Here is a 19,818-nt window from a genome sequence, read left to right on the forward strand (position 1 = left end):
ACTGGAGTGAGAGTGCGGAGGAGGGTTTATGAGGCGTGTAGTTTGGGTGCCAGGAGAGATTTAGCTATACTTTTTTCTGTTTGTTTGCTGTGAATTTTTCCATTCTTTTTTTACACTCGCTGCACAACAGGGCAAGGTGAAGATAAGAATGAAATGTGAACTATGATGACCCACCGGCCACAGTTATCAGCTTTGTGTCAAAACACCTTTTGTTTGCGCGGTGGCTTTACGATACACTTTGCTGTGTAATTATTACATGAAATGATGAGGGACATTGCTGGGGCTATTTGTTTCCACCGCACAAAAATAAATGAATGCAGGATTTTACACAACATGGGAGGCTGAAATAGTATTCTATTTGATCACAATATGCATTCAGTGGTGGAAGAAATACTCAGATTACAATACCACAGTTAAGTTTATACAAAAAAAAACATAATGCTATTGGACTATAATTATTACCACTTAAGCCATATTTCATAATTTTATCTACAAGCTCACAATGTGTTGCATCATGTGTTGTGAGCTTGTACATTGATATTTGTATTATTATTTATTATTTATTATTATAATCTCTTTTGGAAAGAAAAAGGAAACTTACAAAACAAATGTCACCAGAATCAAAGCCACGTGTTTTCAATTAATCTAACATGGTTAAAATTGAGCTTTATAGGTTTTTTATAGGAAGGGCGTGTGTCTGATACAATTAATATCAAATATCATAATACCGAATCAAGAAACTTATAAACTGTTTCTGTGGTCCTTACAAAAGCACGAGTAGATGTTAAAATGACCCCAAAGTGAAATATTAAGTACAGTACTTGAGTAAAATGTACTTTGTTCCTTTCCACCACATTCATTCTTATCAAGGCATCCATCAGTCTGTTTAACAGTGTCATTCACCATAACAGCAGAACTCAATCATAACAATCCAAGTAACGTAACATTATGCAATAATATCAACTTCATTCCAGGGCCACAGGACGTACCGGGCATATTCCCGGTGGGCCGCGACCGTAGGGGGCCGCCATGATTAAAAAAACAAAAAAAAACAGGCCAATAGGCGGCAGGCCACCAGGAAAGGTCCGGGCGTGATGCCATTCAGCCAGTGCCATCATGATAATTTAACTGTACCTGTATCAGTGAGTGACAAATAAACCCTCTACAAAGGGTTGTGTAGTTGTCTGTTGTATTTTGTTTGTATCATTTATGTTGTTCTGTAAAAGTGGTGGTATTTCTTGTTTGTTTGTGTGTGCCTCGACGGAGTGGGCGGTAGAGTTTCTGCTATCTGCACGCTGGTTGTGGTGGGCCGGTCTGGGCCAAATTCACGCGAAAATGACCGGGCCGAATTTTTGTCCCAGTCCAGCCCTGCTTCATTCCCTGCATCCTGATATCATTCCAGGGACGGAGGGAGGGAGGGATGGAGGGATGGAGGGATGGAGGGAGGGAGGGAGGGATGGAGGTGCCACACAATGGAAGCAGTGGGATGTGACGAGATAAAGTAAAAGCGTCCTCTGATGAAGTTAAGCCATTCAGACCTGAGGCCGATTCTACAAATGTGTTCGCTTTTCTGAAAAAAACGTACATGTACTCAGTATGTTGCTACATTATATATATATTTTATTTAACCTTTATTTAACCAGTAAAACACATTGAGACTGCGTCTCTTTTACAAGTGGGAACTGGCCAAGAGGCAGAAATAAAATTACACTTCAATACCACATCGTCAATGTTACATTTTGGACCAGCAAATACAACATCCAGAATACATCTTACAGTACCTATGAATAAATACAAAAAGTCCCCAGTCCTACTATTTAGTAGCAGGGCAAAATACACCATATACACAATCTACACGATCTGAACCAATAAATAAATAAATAGGCATGAACATAGGCTAGTACATATCCAAACATGTGCAGGTGTTGGACTGTACATCAAAAATGTCTATCAGTGGTTCATGTCAAGGACCCCCAAAATCATATGCATTTGATCGCGTGGACCCCCATTTCAAAATATATTGTTCCAGGGATGCAAAGAACTGAGTTAAAAATGTAAAAAAATATATATATATGATTCGCACCCATTTTTTAATAGCCAAAGTACAGACGAATCCACGCAGCGCTGCCCTGCAGGGCAAAATCATAACAGCCGTGTTGCACAGCTTGTAGGGATGCCTACTTTTTTAATGATTTGTTTTTGGCCTTTTGCCTTTATTGACAAGTGAAGACAGACAGGAAAGAGGGAGAGAGAGAAGAGACATGCAGCAAAGGCTGTCACGAACGGGACTCGAACACGCACCGCGCTGCCAGGCCAGAGAATATATGTGGCGTGCGCCTGGACCACTATAGGTCAGCGGGCGCCCCCCATCCCTCCACGGATTCACGGGTTGCTTTCCCGGTTCCAACGGGTTAAATACATCACAGTGGAAGGATGGTGGTGTCTGCGCTGCCCTTGGTGACCCAGCGCAAAGAATTGGGTTTTAATCTGAGTACGTACTGTACGTGGACTGCTAGGAGCCAGGGAGGGGGGGGTGAGTGAGTGAGTGAGTGAGGGAGGGAGGGATGGATGGAGAGATGGAGAGATGGTGGGGTGGGTGTGGGGTAGGGGGTGGCGGTGGAGGAGGGATGGATGGAGAGATGGAGGGATGGTGGGGTGGGTGTGGGGTAGGGGGTGGCGGTGGAGGAGGGATGGATGGAGAGATGGAGGGATGGTGGGGTAGGGGGTGGCGGTGGAGGAGGGATGGATGGAGAGATGGAGGGATGGTGGGGTAGGGGGTGGCGGTGGAGGAGGGATGGATGGAGAGATGGAGGGATGGTGGGGTAGGGGGTGGCGGTGGAGGAGGGATGGATGGAGAGATGGAGGGATGGTGGGTGTGGGGTAGGGTGCAGCGGTGGCGGTGGAGGAGGGATGGATGGAGAGATGGAGGGATGGTGGGGTGGGTGTGGGGTAGGGTGCAGCGGTGGAGGAGGGATGGATGGAGAGATGGAGGGATGGTGGGGTAGGGGGTGGCGGTGGAGGAGGGATGGATGGAGAGATGGAGGGATGGTGGGTGTGGGGTAGGGTGCAGCGGTGGCGGTGGAGGAGGGATGGATGGAGAGATGGAGGGATGGTGGGGTGGGTGTGGGGTAGGGTGCAGAGGTGGCGGTGGAGGAGGGATGGATGGAGAGATGGAGGGATGGTGGGGTGGGTGTGGGGTAGGGTGCAGCGGTGGCGGTGGAGGAGGGATGGATGGAGAGATGGAGGGATGGTGGGGTGGGTGTGGGGTAGGGTGCAGCGGTGGAGGAGGGATGGATGGAGAGATGGAGAGATGGTGGGGTGGGTGTGGGGTAGGGTGCAGCGGTGGCGGTGGAGGAGGGATGGATGGAGAGATGGAGGGATGGTGGGGTGGGTGTGGGGTAGGGTGCAGCGGTGGAGGAGGGATGGATGGAGAGATGGAGAGATGGTGGGGTGGGTGTGGGGTAGGGTGCAGCGGTGGAGGAGGGATGGATGGAGAGATGGAGGGATGGTGGGGTGGGTGTGGGGTAGGGTGCAGCGGTGGAGGAGGGATGGATGGAGAGATGGAGGGATGGTGGGGTGGGTGTGGGGTAGGGTGCAGCGGTGGCGGTGGAGGAGGGATGGATGGAGAGATGGAGGGTGATGGATTTATAATTAAGATAAAACCCATTTGTTGCATAAAATGCCAAAGGGACCAAAGATATAAAGGACTGTATTATACTGAATTACTGAGCCACACAGGGCTAAAACTATTAAACTACTCTTGAGAAAGTACTCAAAGAGTACACAGAAAGTATTTTAAAAGTACTGATGAATACTCAGCACCACAACTAGGCCGAGAGCCTATGACCAAGTTAACTTTAACAGGATTACTTTAAGCAGAAAGGACAACTTCCAAAAGTTGATCTGAGCAGGAAATACTCTTTTAGAAAAATACCTTTAGTAAACAATAAAAAGATGAGTCCACCAGAAGAAGGATTGTCGAGTCAGAACGATTATGGTTTAGTTAATTCATTTTCAGATCAGAGAGACAGAACAGATCCACAGACAGCCAAATTACTCTCCCCTGTACCACCAAGAGGGCACAGGGTAGTCTCTGACGAACAATTCATTTCAAAGGCTATTCATACTGTAGAATACGTTATTGTTGATACACATTTCATTGGCTGACTACACAGTTAATTTCCACGATGCCACGCTGGCACTAGGTGTCGAACGCTGATTGGACCAGCACATAGATGATGGGACTGATATTGGGACAACTTCCTTAGTTTCCGTCATGAAAGCCATAGACCGGGAAAGCGTGGACGCTGGCGTTGCCAGGCAACCTGTTGATAACATTCTTTCCCTGCTAGCAGAGACAGAGAGAAATACTCCTATCTACTTTCTCACTGGGCACCAAGGTCAAATACATGTAGTGTTTATCCAAATAGACCTCTCAATATGCCAGCTAACTTTTGACTACAGGCAGACAGTATGGAGCCTAATTAAGATATAAAATCTGAGCTTGGCGTCAGGCAATCCATAATATAATATGATATAATAATATAGGTCTGAGATGATTAGGCCTGTGGAGGGTGATAAAACTGATGGTCAAAGGGCAAGATGACAAAATATGAACACTTGACACATGTCCACAAAAAATACCAAAGTAGCAGATCTACAGATCCATCAACTCCATCACGTTTTGTGGATGAAGTGTCAAATGTGATCAATAATCAATCTTCAGGGAATTAAATTAAAATAATATAAGGGTCAATTGGGAGATGAGAAATAAAATTAACTCTATACTAAGGCTCAGGAGGGGAATGGAACCAGAATGGAAACAGTGGAACCAAGAACAATGAAAAATAAAAAATAGTTTTTGACTTAAGACTAGGCAAACAATCACTCCTTATTTAGATGGTACTGTGGGAGAGAGACAGAATGACTTTTCTCTCTCGATCTTCTATCTTCGGGGTTCTCAAAGAACTCAGCAATGTTGCAGCGTTCCTACGCCGACGTTTAGTGTCAGAGTTTGACAATGTTCATTGTAGCTCATCAGAGCAGACACTGGATGGTTTGGCTCGTTGTCGGAGCCGAATCTTCGCCCCGCCCCCCAGGATGGGTGACATAACAGGTGACCCATAGGTGACAATCTCAGCCTATACTTTCTCATTGACAGATACTTGATCTCTGTGATTCAAACGGGAGAAAACGGCCGGAGATGCACCTAACAGTTTTTATACCAAGCAGAGCTTGGAGAGGGGGGACAGGGTAATTGATGATGTCTTGTCGCTTCCTGGCGAGTCCATTAGTACCATGAAGGCCAAATATAGAATCAAGTCTATCCAGGGGAGGATATATATGCCTAATCAAGTCAAACTCAAGGTGATGAAAACAAAATAATAAAATTAAATGGAAGGGGAAGATATCCCTATTCTAAATATCTCAATGTAAGGTCAAGGGGTGGTTCGGGGATAATAAAGGTTAAATGTTTACAATGGAGGGATATTCCAAATTCAGAGGTAAAATATGAATCAAATGTAAAATAATAAAAATATGATGAGGTGGGATAATGAATCCTAATGGAATGGAAATTTAGATTGTCCAAAGATGGGATAATTCAGTTTACATAATCTATATAATGAAGCAGATCTGGGATCTGGAAAATGAATAGTCAAAATACCATATTAATCAATTGAGGGGAGAAGGAATGATCAAATGAATCCTAATACTAGGTAGGAAAGGGTAACAGCGTTTTAGCAAAATACAGTGTCTTAGAAAAGAAAAACATAAAACAATTATGTGTATGGTGAAACATGAGTGGAATTCTAATTTGTTCCCGATGGGAAATCTATGGGCAGATGGCCTACTGTTCTAGGGGGTCGGGCCTAATACTGTTTTTTAAACGGTTCTGAGTGGGTCGGGGTCTAAGGGCAAACCCTAAACTTAAGGGAAAAGGGATCTCGAGGTCGACAACACATTCCTTCACTATTCTCCATCACTTCTTGTTGACCTCTAGATTACTCTGTCCCGGGTTTGTTCCTGACCCACGAAACCACCAGAAATCCGTATCTGTGAGATAAAAACAGAAAGACAAAAAACAACTGGTGAATGAAATGAAACAATAATACTTATAAACAATTCATCAACAGGGTAAAGTTTAAAAAAAATGAAAATGACTGATCTACCAACCGCGCATGTTCCACAGCAATGGTGAAAGTAGGGCGTGTAGGTAGACAGGGTATGGTTTAAAAAATGAAAATAAAAATAATAATAAAAAATAATATTAATATTTGTACTTCTCCTGACCGTTCTTACAGTACGTATTTACACATTCATATGGAGGGAGGGTACTTAGAGAGACAGACGTTCTCACAGCACGCATTTCACAGTTAGATGGAGGGAGAGTACTTAGAGAGACAGGTCAAGGAGAGAGAGATAGAGAGAGAGAGACCCAGCGTTCTACGTACGCATTTACACAGAGATAAACAACTGGAGGGAGGTTACGTAGAGACAGGGAGAGAGAGAAAGATATCTCAAGAAGAAAACAAAGTATTCTATTTTTTTTCCTATTTAATTGTTTTCTATAATAATGGTGCAGTGATTAATCCGTTAACACAGGAAACACAGCTTGATGATGACAGAATAAACGCACAAGTCTATTTTGCCCTGTATTTGCACTGGACTTTAAGACTATCATGCATAATATGGCATGGCATTGCAAACACGGACAGAAATAAACAAAATGTAGGTCATCACTCCTAAAAAAACACATGTATGCTAATGTACTTATCAAATACGCTATTAATGACGTAGCTAATGTCGCGTATAAGATGCCAAAAAAGAAATTGTGAGATCACAAGTTCTACCTGTAGGAGCCTGCAGAACTCGTTCCAGGCAGAGAAAAAGAGAGAGAAGAGTACAAATAAAAATAAAATAATAAGTATTATAATAATAGGGAATTTAAAATGTCTTGGGAATGAATGGTTGACACCACTCAAAAATAAATGAAATTAAATAATACAAAATAATAAATGAATTTAAATCAATAAGGGGATTGGTTGAAATCAATAATAAATTCTCATGATAATGGGCATTTAAATGTTGAAGGGGACCTATCTAAAATTGAAAAACCATGGCACGGCCACTAGGCAATTATAAAGTGTATGAAATGATGATAAATGGAACAACGGAGCCTGACAGATAAATAAATCAATAGTAAATAGTCGTCGCGCATCCCTAATATCATCACTAATCATTAGAATGGAGGCTATACGCAAGTACCCGTACTGTCACACTCTAAAAAAACAAAAACAATCAAATGGTGTTTCACCCACACACACACGCATGAACACGGACAAACACATATGCACGCACACACGCACCCTGTGCGTAATTGTCTCAGCTACTGACACACGCACGAACGCATGCACACACATAGACAAGGGCAACATATCCGCCCACAGGACGAACGTACTCACTCAGTCACTCTAAATACAAATAAAATTATATACAATATACTAGGTGACATTGAACGAATGGCACGCTACACACACACCCACATCATTCAACTATTAGGCCTAAAAGAAGAATAACTGTTCTACGGGACAACACACACATCCATTCCAACACAAGACAGTGATATACACACCTACGCACGAATACGCACGCAGACAGACAGAGAGGCCCACAGGCAGATAGAGAAAAAGGAGAGAAGGAGAGAGAGAGTTGGAGGCATGCGTTATCACACGCACGCACACGCAAAGGAGAGCCTGTTGCTCTCCTCCCTAAATTCCTTAGATAAGGAGCCTACACACTCTAAAAACAATGTAAAAAGGGGTGATTAAAAAAAATAATCATGTGTAATGTAATGGTGAAAGGAATCACAGACCTTTTTTTTACGGTATAAAAGAACCTTTCTACTATCGCACCCCGGCCGGAGGTTTGAGAGAAAGAAGACTATAAATTAAGTAACATCTATGGATTCCTACAGCGAGATATCAATAAGGGGATCAAGCAAACGATAACCACATGTAGGAAGGCAAACATATTATAACAGATAAGAATTCGAAGGAAAGCAGATAGATAAAATAGAATTAGGACGCAGCGCCCGCGTAGCGCTGCCGCCTGAAAATGTAAAGAGGAGGAAGAGTAATGTGACTGAGACATGTTCAGGGATTAAGTCCCAGACATGAATGTACGGCAATAAATTATAATAACAGTATAATCTATGAAAGTAACAGAAAGGTAAATTACTTAACTTCAGAAAGGCAAGCTGGGAGAATCACGTAGGCAGACCGGACCCAGACAGAGGGCACCGAAGCGGAGAGGAACCGTCGTACGGACAGACGGTCCAGATGGGGGGGGGGAAATCTGTGGAGGACTGGTTCAAGCCGTCGTGCTTCGTCCGTTCGTCCACAGATCCGCGGCTTGTATGTTCCCAAAAATGGGGAGGATCGGTTCCAGAACTGAACATGGATCGACCAAACCACTGCTCCAAAAATATGACCATGGACTTTGTTCTTCCGGCAGAAAATAAAAAATAAAAATGGGGGTGGTTCCTTTTTGTCGGAGGTGCTAATTAAATAAATTAGACTTATACTCGGAAAAAAGACGGTTCGAAATGGACCAATTTGATGGATTTATAATTAAGATAAAACCCATTTGTTGCATAAAATGCCAAAGGGACCAAAGATATAAAGGACTGTATTATACTGAATTACTGAGCCACACAGGGCTAAAACTATTAAACTACTCTTGAGAAAGTACTCAAAGAGTACACAGAAAGTATTTTAAAAGTACTGATGAATACTCAGCACCACAACTAGGCCGAGAGCCTATGACCAAGTTAACTTTAACAGGATTACTTTAAGCAGAAAGGACAACTTCCAAAAGTTGATCTGAGCAGGAAATACTCTTTTAGAAAAATACCTTTAGTAAACAATAAAAAGATGAGTCCACCAGAAGAAGGATTGTCGAGTCAGAACGATTATGGTTTAGTTAATTCATTTTCAGATCAGAGAGACAGAACAGATCCACAGACAGCCAAATTACTCTCCCCTGTACCACCAAGAGGGCACAGGGTAGTCTCTGACGAACAATTCATTTCAAAGGCTATTCATACTGTAGAATACGTTATTGTTGATACACATTTCATTGGCTGACTACACAGTTAATTTCCACGATGCCACGCTGGCACTAGGTGTCGAACGCTGATTGGACCAGCACATAGATGATGGGACTGATATTGGGACAACTTCCTTAGTTTCCGTCATGAAAGCCATAGACCGGGAAAGCGTGGACGCTGGCGTTGCCAGGCAACCTGTTGATAACATTCTTTCCCTGCTAGCAGAGACAGAGAGAAATACTCCTATCTACTTTCTCACTGGGCACCAAGGTCAAATACATGTAGTGTTTATCCAAATAGACCTCTCAATATGCCAGCTAACTTTTGACTACAGGCAGACAGTATGGAGCCTAATTAAGATATAAAATCTGAGCTTGGCGTCAGGCAATCCATAATATAATATGATATAATAATATAGGTCTGAGATGATTAGGCCTGTGGAGGGTGATAAAACTGATGGTCAAAGGGCAAGATGACAAAATATGAACACTTGACACATGTCCACAAAAAATACCAAAGTAGCAGATCTACAGATCCATCAGAGGGATGGTGGGGTGGGTGTGGGGTAGGGTGCAGCGGTGGCGGTGGAGGAGGGATGGATGGAGAGATGGAGGGATGGTGGGGTAGGGGGTGGCGGTGGAGGAGGGATGGATGGAGAGATGGAGGGATGGTGGGTGTGGGGTAGGGTGCAGCGGTGGCGGTGGAGGAGGGATGGATGGAGAGATGGAGGGATGGTGGGGTGGGTGTGGGGTAGGGTGCAGCGGTGGAGGAGGGATGGATGGAGAGATGGAGGGATGGTGGGGTGGGTGTGGGGTAGGGTGCAGCGGTGGCGGTGGAGGAGGGATGGATGGTGGGATAGGGTGCAGCGGTGGAGGAGGGATGGATGGAGAGATGGAGGGATGGTGGGTGTGGGGTAGGGTGCAGCGGTGGCGGTGGAGGAGGGATGGATGGTGGGATAGGGTGCAGCGGTGGAGGAGGGATGGATGGAGAGATGGAGGGATGGTGGGTGTGGGGTAGGGTGCAGCGGTGGCGGTGGAGGAGGGATGGATGGAGAGATGGAGGGATGGTGGGGTGGGTGTGGGGTAGGGTGCAGCGGTGGCGGTGGAGGAGGGATGGATGGAGAGATGGAGGGATGGTGGGTGTGGGGTAGGGTGCAGCGGTGGCGGTGGAGGAGGGCACATTCCGTGGACGCCTCCCAAGGACGCGGGCTGTCCAGCGGTGCGCCTCAGAGCGTCTCCTCCAGGGCTTTGACGGATGACACCGCCGCCTCGGAGTGATAGGCTATTATTTCACTTTGCATTGGATAAATGGCAACGCGGACTCCTACCTGTCGGTCGGTCGCCTCCCTTTCTCTCTCTCTCTCTCTCTCTCTCTCTCTCTGTGTCTCTGTCCCTCATTTCATCTTCTCTTCTTCTCGCTCCCCCCCTCTGTCTCCTCCCCTCCTCTCTCCCTCTCTCCCTGGATGGAAAAATTTGCACACAAGGACATGGACGGGAATCGGAGAGGGGGCCTTTCTGTGAAATTTACCAGCTGGGCTTTCTTATTTATTTATTCTGCGGTTGCTTTGGGAGGTGCTGTTGTGACTGGTCCTGTGACAGATGTACACAATCATTATGTGGATAATGACCAGACACATTGGAGGAGAGGAGACACAGCCAACCGCTCCTGAGAAATGCCTTTCAAATAATAGCCAGTATGTTGTTTTAGGACAGGCTTGGTCTACATACTGTGTATGTACCATCCGTGTGCGTGCGTGCGTGCGTGCGTGCGTGCGTGCGTGCGTGCGCACATGCATATATATTTTGTGTAGTTTAATTTTTACCAAGAAAACTAGAACAATCACAGCTAACTGTAAAACTTAGCTGAGGCTGCTCCATGTCACACAGTCTCCTCAAAGCAAAATAGCTTGTAAGGAGTGGGTGATGACTGATTTAAGCAGCCACCACCTGGCCCGAGTTAATTGACTAATTATTAGGCTCTCAGCTGGTTTTGACGACACCTGCTGTGCGCAGACAGGACGACTGCAGCCATCCACACATACACACACACACACACACACACACACAGCGCCAATGACAGTTATTTTTTTGCTCTAATTTGTGTGTGGCAACAACTACTAGTGATTGCAGGCATGGCGAGCAGATGAATGCAGCTTTCTGGTGCTGTACATACAGGAATAGAGCACTTTGAAAGGAAACCTGCTGTCATCTGTCCTCTGATATCGCCCCCGTTGTTACGTAGACAAAGATGAGACTGGAGGTACTTTCTGTAATTGTTGTGTGACTATTCTTTTTTTTTAAAAACATTATTATGATTTTTGGTATACAGGCATTTCAATAATATTTAACCAGTAAATTACAGATTGGTCAAAAAAAATAGCAGAAACATACAAACAAACAAGACAAGAGACTTACAATAAAAAGAGACAAAACATAACCGTCAAAGAAAAAGACAAAAACAATAAAATAATAACTGACATGGCTGATGACTACACCGCACTCCGAGGACAGAAACAACATCACAATCAATTCTAAAAAACATTCCTGATATGGAAAATAAAACTTATATGTATACATGTGTACCCACATAGATAAATATACATACAGTATTCACATACTGTATCAAACATTCTATACATTAATTAGATGACATTATGGGGCAGAACAATATTGTATTCAATCACTTCAGTCCATCTCAATAATGGGTGACCAGATTTTTTGAAATAAGGGTTCCCTTTTTGACAGGGTAAATCAAGTTTTTTCCACATGCAGCACTCCTCCCAGCTCCCTTAGCCACATATCAACTGTCGGAGGTTTATCCGACTTCCAGGCCTGTAGTATTAACTTCCTAGCTAGCAGTGTAGCGAGCGAAATGGCCCGAGCCTCATATTTGTTTTGAACCTGATCTGGTTCCACCACACTGAAGAGTGCAGCTAGAGGTGCCGGGGGGAAGTCCCTTTTATATGCTTTAGCCAAGAAATCAAAAATTTGACTCCAGAAACGTTGCAATTTATGACATTGAAGAAATTGATGAGACAGAGTCCCTTGTTCTGTTAAACACTTTCCACACATGGGAGAAGAATCTTTAAAGATTTTGTTTAATTTAGTTGGGGAATAGTGCAGCCTATGAACAATCTTAAATTGAATCAGAGAGTGCCTAACATTAATAGAGCTATGGTGAATGTTGGTGATACAATCCTCCCATACTCCATCTGAAATCTCTATGCCCAATTCTCTTTGCCAATTGTCCTTAAACAAGCGTGAGGATGGGCTAACCACGGCCTGTAAGGTGTCATAAAATTGAGAGACTGCACCTTTTTCAAAGGGCTCAATGTTGAAGAAACTGTCCAAGACTGGATGACTGGGTTGTTGTTCGTACTGTGGGATATGTGTTCTAAGAAAAAAATTGCAAGTAACGGAAGAAATGTGATGATGGGAGCTGGAAGGATTCTTGCAACTGTTGGAAAGAGGCAAGATTTGTGTGACTATTCTAACATCCACTCTGTTGTCGCCTGTTACGTTACCTGCGGTGTGTGCCGATGTCATAACTACAGGACCCCTGTGGGTCCCCGGACCCCCACTTTGAGAACCACTGGCACAGACCAGTCACAGCCAACAACACGGCTCATCTGACTCGGCTGTGTGTCAGTCACAGCTCCGCTCACACTATAAGCTCACATACGTATGCTGTACACCCACTAGTATCAATATATATTATGTATACATGGACAAGTGTGTCTTTGTTTTGGATTTGTTCTTGTCTGAGGCATTTTTTTCCCACACTATTATAATGTTCTTACTTTGATCATAAGATCCAATTACTGAATGTCAAGTCTCCAGGTTTTTCATCTGAATGTGTGTGACACTGATTTACCACGGCACCATGCATGGCACATTAGGAGTAGCCTACAACTAGCACAGTGTTTACCACGGCACCATGGCGTAGCCTACAACTAGCACAGTGTTTACCACGGCACCATGGCGTAGCCTACAACTAGCACAGTGTTTACCACGGCACCATGGCGTAGCCTACAACTAGCACAGTGTTTACCATGGCACCATGGCGTAGCCTACAACTAGCACAGTGTTTACCACGGCACCATGGCGTAGCCTACAACTAGCACAGTGTTTACCACGGCACCATGGCGTAGCCTACAACTAGCACAGCGTTTACCACGGCACCATGGCGTAGCCTACAACTAGCACAGTGTTTACCATGGCACCATGGCGTAGCCTACAACTAGCACAGCGTTTACCACGGCACCATGGCGTAGCCTACAACTAGCACAGTGTTTACCACGGCACCATGGCGTAGCCTACAACTAGCACAGTGTTTACCACGGCACCATGGCGTAGCCTACAACTAGCACAGTGTTTACCACGGCACCATGGCGTAGCCTACAACTAGCACAGTGTTTACCACGGCACCATGGCGTAGCCTACAACTAGCACTGATTTACCACGACACCATGGCGTAGCCTACAACTAGCACAGTGTTTACCACGGCACCATGGCGTAGCCTACAACTAGCACAGTGTTTACCACGGCACCATGGCGTAGCCTACAACTAGCACAGTGTTTACCACGGCACCATGGCGTAGCCTACAACTAGCACAGTGTTTACCACGGCACCATGGCGTAGCCTACAACTAGCACAGCGTTTACCACGACACCATGGCGTAGCCTACAACTAGCACAGCGTTTACCACGGCAACATGGCGTAGCCTACAACTAGCACAGTGTTTACCACGGCACCATGGCGTAGCCTACAACTAGCACAGTGTTTACCACGGCACCATGGCGTAGCCTACAACTAGCACTGATTTACCACGGCACCATGGCGTAGCCTACAACTAGCACAGTGTTTACCACGGCACCATGGCGTAGCCTACAACTATCACAGCGTTTACCACGGCACCATGGCGTAGCCTACAACTAGCACAGCGTTTACCACGGCACCATGGCGTAGCCTACAACTAGCACAGCGTTTACCACGACACCATGGCGTAGCCTACAACTAGCACAGCGTTTACCACGGCACCATGGCGTAGCCTACAACTAGCACAGCGTTTACCACGGCACCATGGCGTAGCCTACAACTAGCACAGCGTTTACCACGGCACCATGGCGTAGCCTACAACTAGCACAGCGTTTACCACGACACCATGGCGTAGCCTACAACTAGCACAGTGTTTACCACGGCACCATGGCGTAGCCTACAACTAGCACAGTGTTTACCACGGCACCATGGCGTAGCCTACAACTAGCACAGTGTTTACCACGGCACCATGGCGTAGCCTACAACTAGCACAGCGTTTAACACGGCACCATGGCGTAGCCTACAACTAGCACAGCGTTTACCACGGCACCATGGCGTAGCCTACAACTAGCACAGCGTTTACCACGGCACCATGGCGTAGCCTACAACTAGCACAGTGTTTACCACGGCACCATGGCGTAGCCTACAACTAGCACAGTGTTTACCACGGCACCATGGCGTAGCCTACAACTAGCACAGTGTTTACCACGGCACCATGGCGTAGCCTACAACTAGCACTGATTTACCACGGCACCATGGTGTAGCCTACAACTAGCACTGATTTACCACGGCACCATGGCGTAGCCTACAACTAGCACAGTGTTTACCACGGCACCATGGCGTAGCCTACAACTAGCACTGATTTACCACGGCACCATGGCGTAGCCTACAACTAGCACAGTGTTTACCACGGCACCATGGTGTAGCCTACAACTAGCACAGCGTTTACCACGGCACCATGGCGTAGCCTACAACTAGCACTGATTTACCACGACACCATGGCGTAGCCTACAACTAGCACAGTGTTTACCACGGCACCATGGTGTAGCCTACAACTAGCACAGTGTTTACCATGGCACCATGGCGTAGCCTACAACTAGCACAGCGTTTATCAAATGTTTTAGGACCCAGGCCCCCTTAACTCTGAGAGTGTACAAATGGAACCAAATGCACCCGTAATGGTCAATTTGAACCATAACAGACCTGTCTTTGGTGGTAATTCGGTTCATTGTGCACTCGTTTTGCGTGTCTGTGGCAAAAAGGGACTTTTCACAATCAAATGTCCACCACAAGCCAGCATGGCGATGACCTCTGCCAGTAACCTGCTGTAATTAGGCCGTCTTGTTTCTTTATCTTAGCTTCATCCTGGTCCTCTCTCTGTCTCCTTGTCTCCCGGCAGGACAGACCAGCAATATATTCATGGTCTTCCTCTCTGTCTCCGTCCTTTCCGTCTCCTTGTCTCCCGGCGGGATAGACCAGCAGTATATTCATGGTGTCCCTCTCTCTGTCCTTTGTGTCTCCTTCCTGGACAGACCAGCAGTATATTCATGGTGTCCCTCTCTCTGTCCTTTGTGTCTCCTTCCTGGACAGACCAGCAGTATATTCATGGTGTCCCTCTCTCGGTCCTTTGTGTCTCCTTCCTGGACAGACCAGCAGTATATTCATAGTGTCCCTCTCTCGGTCCTTTGTGTCTCCTTCCTGGACAGACCAGCAGTATATTCATGGTGTCCCTCTCTCTGTCCTTTGTGTCTCCTTCCTGGACAGACCAGCAGTATATTCATGGTGTCCCTCTCTCTGTCCTTTGTGTCTCCTTCCTGGACAGACCAGCAGTATATTCATGGTCTTCCTCTCTCTGTCCTTTGTGTCTCCTTCCTGGACAGACCAGCAGTATATTCATGGTGTCCCTCTCTCTGTCCTTTGTGTCTCCTTCCTGGACAGACCAGCAGTATATTCATGGTGTCACTCTCTCTGTCCATTGTGTCTCCTTCCTGGACAGACCAGCAGCAGTATTCATGGTGTCCCTCTATCTGTCCTTTGTTGTGTCTCCTTCCTGGACAGACCAGCAGCAGTATTCATGGTGTCCCTCTCAGAACCTCGATGAGGACAGCGTCTCCTCTCCGGACGGGAACATGAAGGGTCTCTCTGGCGTGCGCCCCGCCCAGCTCCAGCTCACCTCCCCCACCGCCACGCACACCTGTGGCCTGGCCGACTGCGAGCACTCCCTGGAGCACCACCTGCACCACCACGGGGACCACAGGTATAGTCACCATTACACTCCCTGGAGCACCACCTGCACCTTTTTTCACTGACGAAAACTACATGGAAACTAAATGAAGACTAAGCTATGATGACTAAAACTAAAAGACTAAATATGTTGACAATTTCGTCAACAGATAAAAACTAGAGTAAAATGTTAGGAAGGGACTAGTGGAAGAGAGATCCAGTATAAGTAAAAGACACAAGTCATTTTACACTTGGTTGCATGCTGAAAATAGCCGATCTACAAGCTCACAACAGCAAGTGTAAAATTAGCCATTACGATGGCATCAAGACCCGCCATACTTTATTTAGATTTTTTTTTGTCAAATACAAGACAACACAACAACACATACAAGACAAGACACATGACAGAAAAGTAAGCTTAACACATACAAAAGACACACACACAAAAGAAAAAGGGGAAAAAACAAGGAGACACATGGGTAGGATCGATCATCAGAAAGCAGGCATAGTTATGAGTCCAATAGTCAAAGATGCACGGTTGCACCATACAGTAGCAGCCACTGCCAGCCAGATATACAGAACATATACTCAACTATTGTCAAGCACTGCCAGGAACGGCATCCACATTTTTTGGAACTTATAGCTTGTGTATTCTGCCCGTCATGATGGATTTTGTTCCAGCTTCGCAATGAAGAGCATCTCGTTGAGACATCTCTTGAAACATGGAGAAGTTGGAGATTTCCAGTTTATCAGTATAATTGTTTTGGCAGCCACGATTACAAATTTGAGTTGATTAATTGCGACACAAATAATTCCAATTAACGATTTGATTGTGTCTTTTGCATTGAACATTGGAATATTGTATTGTATTTCTGTTTGCCTTTCAGGCTTCATCATCACAAATTGCACAGTAGGGGATATATGACAAATTACTACTGATAACAAATCACTAACACATTTAATATTTTTTTTCTTTCCAAAAAAAAATCACAAATTGATGATGATGTCACGCGCATACCCTCTATTGCGATTATCTCACATAATTGCGATTCAGGCGATCATCATGTATTAATTGTGACCGGCCTATGACGCCCGCACCACAGGACTCCATCCTACCTCCTGAGCCCCACGGAGAGCTGCCCTCTGGACGGCCACCACCGCTGCTCCCCGCGCAGCTCCATCCACTCTGAGTGCATGATGATGCCCACGGCGTCCATGGCGCCCACCGACCACTCCGTCTCCAGCAGCACCTTCCCGCGCATGCACTACGGCAGCAGCTCGCGGGACGGAGGAGGAGGAGGAGGAGGCGGAGGCGGGGGAGGAGGGCCCGCAGCGTCCGGCGGCGGCAGGGAACCCCGAGACGACGTAGGAGGAGGAGGAGGAGGAGGCGGCGGACACGGTAGGGCAGTCATGATTTACAATTTAACAGAAAAAAGCTTAATTCAGAGCGACTAAGTAAGAGCAACACAAGGTAATACATCAAATGCATAGAAATAGTCATATAGGATTATAAGTAAACCTATACAGTATCATCCATCTAACAGTAGTATAACCCTACATTGAAACTATGAAGACTAATAGAATGCTATTAGAATGCCAGATCACGGCCCGGGCGGCTGGCGTAGCCGTCTGGGCACCTTGGCTGGTAATCCAGTCTGGCAGTGTGCCGTGGGTTCGACTCCCGGTCCCGACAGCCTTTACTGCGTGTCACCCCCCCATCTCTCTCTCCCTATTTCCTGTCAGCCTACTGTATACCTATCCCTCTATAAAACAATAAAATAAAGGTGAAAGCCACAAAATATATATATATAAAAAAGAATGCCAGATCAATAATGACCTGGCATCTGTCTCCCATCTGTCTCCGATTACACATTTAAATTGACGTTTAACTGTCACACAAATAATAACCATTTAATTGTGTTCTTTTGGCATTGGAAATACAATTCCGTTTGCCTTTTCAGGCTTCGTAATGAAAAAGTATACAGTGCAAATATGACAAATAACTGAAATATATCAAGAAATGATATATGGCATTTTTTATGAATTTTATACTTTAAAAGAATAGCGGAAATAGCTGATATACATGTCACAAATTAGTCGCTGCGCATTGCGAGCTTGTAGATCTATTTTCACTACTTAATTATTATTTTTATTCACGGAATTTCTTCGACGGGTGGATGGCATCTAACTTAGAGATGGGGTGAGAAGAGTTCAGTCACACGCGAGAGACTCGGAGTAGAGTCGCTGCTTTTTCACCTGGAAAGGAGCCAGCTTAGGTGGTTCGGGCATCTGGTTAGGATGCCTCTCGGGCGACCAAGGCGCAGTTGGAGGAAACACATCGACTCACTGGCCTTGGAACGTCTCCGGATCCCCCAGGAGGAAGTCACTAATGTTGCTTTGGAAAGGGAAATCTGGAACACTCTAGTGGAGCTGTTGCCCCCGCAATACAATGATTATATTTATTTTATTTAAAAGAAAATATTTGTCCGTGACCGACTGGTCTATGCAATGTAATGTGTGCACAGGATGGGGAAAATATATACGTGCTCACTGTCGAGAAAGCCAAGTTACATGTACGTACAGTGGTTATTGAAGTAACTTGGTAAAAGATGGTTTTATCCATCTGGTTTCTTTATCGCCTGCGATTAGACGATGATGTAGTAATTGTGACGACAACCCTCTAGGCGGTGGTTTTCAACCGCTGACTGATGGAGAGTTGGTAACCAAATGGACCCTTATAGATCTTTAACTCTTGAGAGCGTAAAATGAAACCAAATGGACCCGTGCGGGTCCGTTTGGTTTCATTTTACGCTCTCAAGAGCGTAAAATCCGTTCATTTACAAGAAGTCTAGATAATTAGAGAATGCTATTTTGATAAACGTTTGCCAAAAGCATGGAATTGGAGACAAAAAAATGTATCCAACGACAACGAACAAAATGTTATCTACGCACCTGTCGCCTGTAGGTGTGCAAAAGCTTTGCTTTTTATTGATCCAACGACAACAAAATATTCCTTACTTTTGGGTCTGAGAGGCTAAATCTCAAGCCATAAATAAATAATGGGACTTGATATTAAAACGGGTTGAAAATCCCTGCCCTCTAGGCCACGTCGGCTCGGGGGGCCCTCACGGCGGAGGCGGCGGCAGCGGCAAGATGAACCGCATCCCGGCCAACCTGCTGGACCAGTTCGAGAAGACCATGCCGGTGCAGCGCGACGGCTTCCACACGCTGCAGTACCAGCGCACCTCCACCACCACCACCACCACCACCACCACGGAGCAGCGCAACGAGAGCCCCGGGCGCATCCGGCACCTGGTGCACTCCGTGCAGAAGCTCTTCACCAAGGTTAGAATGGTTCGGGATATGGTTCATTCATTGTAGTTTTAGTTAGTTTTGACTTTTTTTTCTCTTTTCTTCTAATTCGGTTAGTTTTAATTCATTTCTAAGAGCAGGTTGGCTAGTTTTTATTTGTTTGTATTTTTTCTCTTCGCCAAGGATATAATAGTTTAGGATTTTTCATTATAGTTTAGTTTTATAGTTAGTTTTGACTTTTTTTCCCCTCCTTTCTAATTAAATTAATTAATTTCAATTTTTCTTCTAGAGCGGGTTTGCTAGTTTAAATTTGTTCTCTTCACCAAGGTTAACATAGATTTGGATTGTTCATTATA

General features: G+C 45.4%; 1 protein-coding gene across 1 annotated transcript in view; it reads left to right on the top strand.

The window, feature by feature from the left end:
- Nucleotides 1-19,818, top strand: part of dlgap2a (discs, large homolog-associated protein 2a) — a 426,762-nt gene that overhangs the window by 281,624 nt on the left and 125,320 nt on the right. Inside the window, exons 4-6 of the mRNA XM_079527917.1 lie at nucleotides 15,986-16,184; nucleotides 17,254-17,549; nucleotides 19,287-19,495. Of these exons, the coding sequence (XP_079384043.1) occupies nucleotides 15,986-16,184; nucleotides 17,254-17,549; nucleotides 19,287-19,495 (704 nt within the window). The remainder of the gene's footprint in view (nucleotides 1-15,985; nucleotides 16,185-17,253; nucleotides 17,550-19,286; nucleotides 19,496-19,818) is intronic.

Source organism: Electrona antarctica, assembly GCF_951216825.1.
Source record: "Electrona antarctica genome assembly, chromosome: 18".
Taxonomy (NCBI): Eukaryota; Metazoa; Chordata; class Actinopteri; order Myctophiformes; family Myctophidae; genus Electrona; species Electrona antarctica.